We start from the raw sequence: 9,829 nt of genomic DNA, 5'->3' as shown, positions 1-9,829 counted from the left end.
TTTTTTGTATTTTTAGTAGAGATGGGGTTTCACCGTGTTAGCCAGGATGGTCTCGATCTCCTGACCTCGTGATCCACCTGCCTCGGCCTCCCAAAGGCCTGGGATTACAGGCATGAGCCACCGCGCCCGGCCGGCATTCTTAGTAATGAAAAGGGACAGCTTCTCAGTCGGAGCTGAGTGAAGAGAGAATGTGAGGCAAAGAATTGGAGACAATGAAGACAATTATTGTTATATACAGCCTTAATCTAGTAATAGCCTTTTGAAAAAAGAGAAAAACTACCAGGTTCAACGTATATGTGTTTATAAAGAGGCGGCTTAGTTTTGGGGGAAAATATAGTGCTAGAACTGAGAAAATATAGCTATCAACCCCAGTGGGAATGACACCAAGGTAATTTAACTCTGTGCACCTGCGATCACAGTGTTTTATTGTTAAATATATTTGTCTACCGTTAGTGCATAAGGCAAAAGGTAACTCAGATGATTTCTTTGTCTGTAAGATGACCCTCTAGATGTGTAGTGGAATAAAAGTAGCTCTAATCCTGTGGATCCAGCCACCTTGGGGTCTTCGTGCTGGTGTTCTGTTAGAGGTGGTGATGCATTTGACATCTCAAGTGCCAAATGATTTGATCAGAGGTACTGGTCCCTGGACATTTTTAAAGACAGTTTCTTATTGCAGCTACCACTAGGTACATGCAGGACCAGTCATGTAAATTGAGGAGCCAGTGCAAAGTGAAATTGTGGGACTCTTTCTTTAAATTATTAAACATTTCAAGACAGTTTCAGCATAGCACTAAACCAAAAGTGATTGTGCAGGTCACATACTCATGAAATAGTCCTTAGCACATGCTCCGGGATGGTGAAACAACGATGCTAGAGTTTTAAAGCATAAGCAAGTAAAATCTGTACAACCAAGTGCAGAAGTGGCAGAAGAAAGGGAAGAAATAACTAAGACCTTCAGGGTTTTGCAGAAAAGTTCATGGCCTTCAGAAGTGTTTGGGCTGGTTAGAAAACTGGTGTTTTAAGTATTTAAATAAAGGATATAAATATTGCAAGTGTTATAAATGATATAAGCAAAATTTAATATAGCTACATTTTCATCCAAAAGGGTTGTCATTATTCAACTTAAAGGCTGCACTTGCTTTTTTGTTTTTCACCTTTAACGATTTAGGAGAGAGGTACAGTGACTTCTCAGGACAATGGGAATGATATAAAATTTTAAATATATTGCATATTGTGGTGCTGTTGTGTTTTGCCTAAGGACAATAATGATTTTAATCAGGTAGAATGTTTAAATTGTTGTCCTTGGAAACGAAAGAGAAAACTGCTTCATGATGAATGAATTAAAGTTCTTTTCTCTGCAACTAAACTTGTATACGAAATGAAAAAATCACAGTGTCATTGAATGTAAGTGTTTAAAGGAACCATTGTGAGAGGAGTAGGCGGATACTGATAACACACTGTTTTTCTGCAGAAAATATTTGTGCCTAACTTCTTCATACCATGTGTTTCTCTTATAATCAAAACGTCTGTCTTTTTCAAGGACACCTTGAGCACATTGCTAGGGAAATGGAACTCTTAACAAAACCCTGCTAAATCCTTTTGCTTACCACCCCCTCTTGTTTTCTGATTAAACTTCTCTTCATCTTCCCACATAAGGGGGTGAAAAGAAATCAACTGTGTTAAGTGCCAGACTCCCAGGAGTTTGGATTTGACTTTTCTCTCACTGTTTGTATGGGTCTTTATTCCCTCCCTCCCTCTCTCCCTCCCTCCCTCCCTCTCTCCCTCCCTTCCTTCTCTCTCTCTCTCTCTTTCTCTCTCTCTCTGTCTCTGTTCTCTTTCTTCCAGTATCTCTCCCTGTCTTTCTTTCTCACCACCCACATATTTTCTTGTCCTGCGCTGGAAAGGGTTTTGGTGCTTGCCTGGTGGAATCTCTAGACTATCTTAAAGCTTTTCTTTTACTAACAGCCATCAATGATTAAATTGCTTTAGTCCAAAAAGCAAGAATTTGCTTTTGAAGGAGGGGGCTATTCTCCCTTTAGTGTTTCTGCATCAAGCTGAAAGAGCTCCCTGCTTAGGGTAACTCAAGTCACCTTCCTTGAAAAAATACTCCCAGGTGTTAGAGATCTCTTTATTAGAGTCATAAAATAACTGCTTGGTTATTTTAAATAGTTCTCTTTGGAAATGAGAGTCCCATTTTACATTAAGCAGGCAAGGCTTTGATGTATTTCACGTATTTAAGCCTTAGCTTTGATTTGTTAGTATTTAAACTTACTGAGAATACTGGTCTTTGAGATACAAAACGAGTTCATTTAGTAGTGGTTTAAAATAATTTTTAACTTATAACACATAACTGGAAACAGAATTTCTTTAAGCAGGGTACGCCTGGTATGGGAACATGTTTGGTGGCAGGTTTCCCAGGGGAGAGGATCCAGGAATAAGGAAGCACTTGTTGTACGGTGCCATTGCCACTTGCCGATGGCTCAGAAGCGGAGCTGAGGCCTCTTGGAACTATGTAGTATTGGGAATGCATGTTCATGTATGATTAATTTTCCAACACACCTACTTTATGACACATGGCTGTATTTGTATTGTTTTCTGGGGAAATAAAAGGTTTGAGTGAAGGTGAATTTTGCCACAGCTTGTAAACAGCCTCCTGAACCTGTTGGGGATGCATTGCTCCAAATCATTTAAGTTTAATCCTTTAATCCTCCCCCCATCTCCACCCCTCACCTCTTTCCTATGTGTTCACAGCCCTCGGCATTCACAGAGAACACGTCCCTGAAAACACGCTGGAGCATCAAATGCAAGAAATCAGATAATAATTATGTTTGAAGAGGGTGATTTTATTCCCCAGGAGAAATAAAACCTCGCTCAGGCAACAGGGGGTGCATTGAGGACTGGGGCTGCAGGCAGCTGCTGCCAGCCCCACCCCAGGTCACTGGGCCTTTGCCTGAGCTCTTGGCCTGGCTTGAGCCCATCCCATTCACCTTCACAATCCATGTGGGCAAAAAGTCATGGGCCTCCTGGCAGCCTTATTCCAGGGATGCATGGGATCCTGGAAGAGGAGGTAGGGCGAGGAAACTAGCAGAGTCATCTCACCACCAAGTGGAATTCTTCCTCTGCTCTTAACTCCTTGCACCTTCCCTACCAGGGTTTTTTTTTTTTTTGCCCAGGCTGGAGTGTAGTGGCGCATCTCGGCTCATTGCAATGTCCGCCTCAAGTGATTCTCCTGCCTCAACCTCCCGAGTAGCTGGGACTACAGGCGCTCCACCATGCCCGGCTGATTTTTTGTATTTTTAGTAGAGATGAGGTTCACCGTCATCTCCTGATGGTGGTCTCGAACTCCTGACCTCCAGTGATTCGCCTGCCTTGGCCTCCCAAAGTACTGAGATTACAGGCGTAAGCCACCACCGTGGCCCCTACCAGGGTTCTTTACCTTTATGGTCCCAATTAATCCCTTTGGCAAAGCTTGTGGACCTACTCTTAGCATGGTTTTTGTTGCTGTTTTTTTTTAGACACAAAGTCTCACTCTGTCTCCCAGGCTAGAGTGCAGTGGTGAAATCATAGCTTTGCAGCCTCAAGCTCCTAGGCTCAAGCGATCCTCTTGCCTCAGCCTCCCCAGGAGCTGGGATTACAGACGTGAGCCTCCGTGTCCAGCTTCTCGACATATTTTTAAATGCATAAAGAATATATTAGATAGCAGGCACTGTGACTCACGCCTGTAATCTCAGCAGTTTTGGAGGCTGAGATGGAAGGATTGTTTGGGGCCAGGAGTCCGACCAGCCTGGACAACATTGAGAGACTCTGTGTCTACCAGAAAAATAAATAAATAAAATAAAATTAACCAGGCATGGTGGCATGCACCCTAGCCCCAGGTACTTGGGAGGCTGAGGTGGGAGGATCGCTTGAGCATGGGAGTTCGAGGTAGCAGTGAGCTGTCATTGCACCACTGCACTCCAGCCTGAGCAACACAGTAAAGACCTATGTCCAAAAAATAAATAGTAATAATAATAAATAATTTTTTAAAACAAAAAAAGAAAGCCAAGTACGTTAAAATTCAGTGTTACCTGTGCATGGCTAGCTCCTTCTTATTTTTTACACAACCCATTCAATGTCACCTTCTGAGATGCCTTCCCTTGTCGGCTTACATGACAATTAAAGAAGAGATTGTAATTTACAAATATGCAGTTAACTTACAGGGGCGCAAGTACTCAGTGTTGCAAAGCCAACAGCAGCAAGAGCAATAAGATAAAACGAGAAAAAGGCAGGGAGGAAGGAGGAGAGGAAGGGAGGAAGAGAAGGGGGAACAGGCGAATTGTGCAGTGTGGCCATGCCTTGACGAGCCCCTGAGCTGAGCTGAGGCCAGCCTTTCCTTTACGCCTCTCACCGTGCATAATTCTCTGGGCTAAGAGTGTTTCTTCTATTTCGAGGCATGTGCTTTTCATACCCAGTGGCCCCTAAAGGCTAACGCACTTCTCTTCATAAACTTAAGAGAAATAGAGATTCAAATATATGAGCTATAATCATGAAAGTCTAATTATTTTTGAGGAAGCGTAGTGACGCCCATTGATAATATGAAAATAATAAGAGCAGTTATTTGTTGAGATCTTAATACATTGTATGAAACCCATTACCTACGTGATCTTGTTGATTGCTCACAAAAACGCCTGGGTGCCATGCTTCTCGTCGTTCAGATAGAGAGGGTGGGAGGTAAAGCCCCTTGGCCAAGGCCACACTGATGGCAGCCGGTAGACCTGGAATTCACACTGGGGGCTGCCTGACGTGAAGCCTGTGCTCTTCCTCCTTACCAATGCCATCTTTCCTAGGCACTAGGGATTTCAGAGTTTGGATTCCGACAGAGTTGATGTAAAATACATGATTAGAATCAACATTTCCATTTGAAACCTGGACACACAGGTTAGACCCTCAATATGCCATATTTAAATAGAGCTTAGTGTCTTGAAATAATTCCACATGATGTAGGTTTACCCACATCCTGGAGGATGGGCCAGGGGAAGGAGGAGCTGTGCCATGGCATCGGCTGGAAGCAAAGCCATCCTCCAGGATCCTCTGGCTTCCTGAGCCAAGATGGCCTGGAGCATCATCTGTTTCTCTTCCAACTCATCTTATGGTGGGAGTTGTGCAGGAGCACCTTTCCTGCCAGTGCTCCACCCCTTATTCATCCATTCCTATCCTGGAAAGTAGTGATGAAATCTGATTCTTAAGAACTGGGAGGTTAACCTATGAAGGGATAGATTTAAAGACTTGATGAACTTTAATTTTACCTGCAATAGCTCAACCAGGACTTGTTACTGCTACCAAAACTCCCAGTCATTGTGACATTTTTGTCATCTTTCTGAATTCATTACAGGACATTTTATAGACCTTTCTTTTTTTAGATGAAAGGGTCAACTTCAATCCAAAGCACAAAGAAGCAAATAATAATATTTTTTCTCTCTATTTCCATTTGGTTCTTTTGTCCAAGAAGATCAAAGAATTACTAAATTATTTCTCTTCACCCTTGCACACACTGAATGGAGAAAAGTTTTTCTCTCCTCATTTTTCAAGTAGTGAGAGAGATCATGGTGGGTCAATTTAGCTGGTAGTTTATTAAGGTAAAATAGTTTATTTTACCTTAATAGGTAGTTTATTAAGAATCACAGCATCTCAGGAAAAAAGTACTCATAGAGATATTCATTTAATAGCTGAGGAAATCGAGGCTGAGAATTTGACTTGCCCAAAGACACAGAGTCGGCAGCAGGCTGAGTCTAGATTTTAGGCGCTGGGTCCGGTGCGCTTGTGTGGTCCATGAGGGAGAGGCAGAGGGATCTCCTTCCTTCGCTCACTCATTCTTCCACTCAGGTATTATGGGCATTCACGTGAGCCAGATGCTGACCTGGGGCCATTTTTGTTTTTATATTTTGGAAAAGGATAGTGAGGGAGAAGAATTGGGGAGAGACAGGCCAGTAAATTCATGATCTCGATATGAATGGTAAGCGCAATGGGGCATGCTGAGTTGAGGTAGAATGAAAGACATTCACCTGGGTTTCAGGAAAGGTCTGGACTTGGCTGGAAGGATGAGTAGGGCATGAATGGATCTGTGAAAGGTACAAAGGGAGAGAAATCGAAATGGATCTAAAGAGCGTGGAGAGGAGTCAATGAAAGATGTTATGTCTGTCCCTGTCTGAATGCATGCCCTTCTGTTTCTGCCTAGATGATGCCTGACCGTTTCTCTTGCTCTAGAATGTCTCCTCAAATCTGTTTTCAAATATTGCAAATATTGCTGCAGTTTTAATATTGTACTTATCCACATCAGTGAGTAGAAGCTTCTCTTTTCTTCTTGGTTGTGAGAACCCTGGAGTCAGGAAATGCTCAGTCATTCATCATAGTGCCCTGGGAGGTGCCTGGCACAATTCTCACCTGCTTTTTCTGACGCATATGTGTAAATCGTAGATATGTTACTGAATAGGAATCCAGCCACCCTCCTAAAATTCATGTCATTAGAATACCTTAATCTTAATTAACCTGGAATACGATGTTATTAGAATACCTTGGTATTATTATCCTGGAACGTTATTAAATAGTTACAGGATTTTTCACTGAATCATGCTATTTGTAGTTGTTAGAGGTGCTGTTTTTATTGCTGAGTCAGGTGACTACCAGGTTTCAAAGAAAGTGCTGATTAACAGCGTAGCTTCTTTCTAATACCAGACTTCTCTGATCAAATGATAGATGTTCACTTGGGCGAATGGGTAAAATTAAGAGTAAAATAAATGGAAAACAAAATGGGTTTGAATATTTTTTAAAAATCACAAATTTCTCAATTTAGATTGAGAAGTTTAGAAACTTAAATTCCTCCTTTTCCAAATTTCTCCATAGATTGAATAAGTAGCTTTGTTTTTCAAAATAAAAACTCCCAACACCAGAAGCCACCCTGATTATTCAACCATATAAAATATTCATATTCGTTTGTTTCATTCTGGAAAAAAATGATCTGGAAATATTGCCCCAGATCCTGTAGCTAAGAATTGCAAATCATTTTCTTTTCAGAACATCATGTTGATTTTGAGTATGGATCAAGCAAATACAGCATTTTCTGAAACTCAAAAACTCTTTTTTTTTTTCCAAAATGGAAAAAAAACTCACACTTCTCTTACACACAAATAAATTAAGACTTTGAACGCTTGGCTTCTGAATCATTTGAAAAATATTGGCAAAGAAGTTGTTGTAATGAGCCTCAGGCCTAGCCAACATTTTAGATGCTTTAGTTTTAAGACAGGGAAGATATATTCTGCTGGGAAGAAACCCAAAAACCTGGAAAAATGAATTATTAAACTATCTGGAAGTGTCTCAGGTGTGGTAATTATGGTAGTAGCATTGTGGTCTGTCACCTTGGTTGCAATTTTTCACCTAATGTTTATAAGGGAATCTTCCAGTAGGTTAACATGGTCCTGAAATGCACTTCAAAAGGCCAAGTATACAGGAAAGGTTTAAAAACAATAACTACTAGTGAATGAGAAGGAATTTATTTCATGCTTGATGGAGTTTGGCTTTATAAATTTTTTAGCTGCTAGTTAAATCCACAATAGAGGAATGGTTCCATTGTGTGTCCTGAGTGGAAGAAAAAAAGTAGAAATTAGTATCACAGTAACAGTAACTAAAGTGAGTAACATTTCTCAACAAAAAACATGCAGACTAATTTATTAAGTCCTTGATAAAGTACTGGGAAAACTGTATCACACTACATAGCTACAGTCCTCATTCTACCCTTGATTGTTACCTGTAAAACTAAACATACCTTCTTGGTACTAATCCTAATGCTCCTTCTCACTCTCTGATTTCCTATCCCACCTCCTGCTCAGTGCTCATGTGGTTCCCCTTTATTGAAATATTTCAGTAGTCTGCAATGAGTCAGCAACCTCAGGGACTTTAAAAAAAAAAATCTGTTGGGAAACAAATACAAGATAGCCAAATAGGAACAGCTCTGGGCTACAGCTCCCACCGTGACCGACACAGAAGACGGGTGATTTCTGCATTTCCAACTGAGGTACCAGGTTCATCTCACTGAGACGTGTCAGACAGTGGGTGCAGGACGGCGGGTGCAGCCCACTGAGCGAGAGCCGAAGCAGGGCAAGGCATCGCCTTATCCCGGAAGCGCTAAGAGTAAGGGAATCCCCTTTCCTAGCCAAAGGGAACCTTGACGCACAGCACCTGGAAAATTGGGTCACTCCCTCCCTAATACTGCACTTTTCCAAGGGTGTTAGCAAACAGCACACCAGGAGATTATATCCCGTGCCTGGCTTGCAGAGCCCCATGCCCATGAAGCCTCCTTCACTGGTAGCACAGCAGTCTGAGATCTAACTGCAAGGCAGCAGCAAGCTTGGGAGAGGGGCACCTGCCATTGCTGAGGCTTCAGTAGGTAAACAAAGGGGCCAGGAAGCTCGAACTGGGTGGAGCCCACCACAGATCAAGGAGGCCTGCCTGCCTCTGTAGACTCCACCTCTGGGGACAGGGCATAGCCAAACAAAAGGCAGCAGAAACCGCTGCAGATTTAAATGTCCCTATCTGACAGCTTTGAAGAGAGTAGTGGTTCTCCCAGCATGGAGTTTGAGATCTAAGAACGGACAGACTGCCTGCTCAAGTGGGTCCCTGACCCCCAAGGAGCCTAACTGGGAGGCACCCCCTAGTAGGGGCAGACTGACACCTCACACGTTGGGTACCCCTCTGAGACGAAGCTTCTGGAGGAACGATCAGGCAACAACATTTGCTGTTCAGCAATATTCACTCTTCTGCAGCCTCCGCTGCTGATACCCAGGCAAACAGGGTCTGGAGTGGACCTCCAGCAAACTCCAACAGATCTGCATCTGAGGGTCCTGACTCTTAGAAGGAAAACTAACAAACGGAAAGGACATCCACACCAAAACCCCATCTATACATCACCATTATCAAAGACCAAAAGTAGATAAAACCACAAAGATGGTGAAAGAGCAGAAAAGCTGAAAATTCTAAAAATCAGAGCACCTCTCCCCCTCCAAAGGAACACAGCTCCTTGCCAGCAACGGAACAAAGCTGGACAGAGAATGACTTTGACGAGTTGAGAGAAGAAGGCTTCAGACGATCAAACTTCTCCAAGCTAAAGGAGGAAGTTTGAACCCATCACAAAGAAGCTAAAAACCTTGAAAAAAGATTAGACGAATGGCTAACTAGAATAACCAATGTAGAGAAGTCCTTAAATGACCTGATAGAGCTAAAAACCATGGCAGAAGAACTACGTAACAAATGCACAAGCTTCAGTAACTGATTCGATCAACTGGAAGTTGATCAGTGATTGAAAATCAAATGAATGAAATGAAGCGAGAAGAGAAGTTTAGAGAAAAAAGAGTAAAAAGAAATGAACAAAGCCTCCAAGAAATATGGGACTATGTGAAAAGACCAAATCTACTGATTTGGTGTACCTGAAAGTGATGGGGAGAATGAAACCAAGTTGGAAAAGATTCTGCAGCATATTATCCCAGAGAACTTCCCCAACCTAGCAAGACAGGCCAACATTCAAATTCAGGAAATACAGAGAACGCCAGAAAGACACTCCTCAAGAAGAGCAACTCCAAGACACATAATTATCGGATTCACCAAAGTTGAAATGAAGAAAAAATGTTAAGGGCAGCCAGAGAGAAAGGTCGGGTTACCCACAGAGGGAAGTCCATCAGACTAACAGTGGATCTCTTGGCAGCAACTCCACAAGCCAGAAGAGAGTGGAGGCCAATATTCAACATTCTTAAAGAAAAGAATTTTCAACCCAGAATTTCATATCCAGCAAAACTAAGTTTCA

At 42.3% G+C, this 9,829-nt stretch overlaps 1 protein-coding gene across 1 annotated transcript in view; it reads left to right on the top strand.

Annotated features, from left to right (window-relative positions):
- LAMA1 (laminin, alpha 1) overlaps window positions 1-9,829 on the top strand; it is a 189,664-nt gene that overhangs the window by 42,614 nt on the left and 137,221 nt on the right. The window contains exon 5 of the mRNA XM_011957824.1: window positions 2,855-3,067. Coding sequence (XP_011813214.1) covers window positions 2,855-3,067 — 213 coding nt within the window. The remainder of the gene's footprint in view (window positions 1-2,854; window positions 3,068-9,829) is intronic.

Source organism: Colobus angolensis, unplaced genomic scaffold (genome assembly GCF_000951035.1).
Source record: "Colobus angolensis palliatus isolate OR3802 unplaced genomic scaffold, Cang.pa_1.0 Scaffold45, whole genome shotgun sequence".
Lineage (NCBI taxonomy): Eukaryota > Metazoa > Chordata > Mammalia > Primates > Cercopithecidae > Colobus > Colobus angolensis.
The sequence above is the reverse complement of the archived record's forward strand: the minus strand, read 5'-3'. Positions and strand labels throughout refer to the sequence as shown.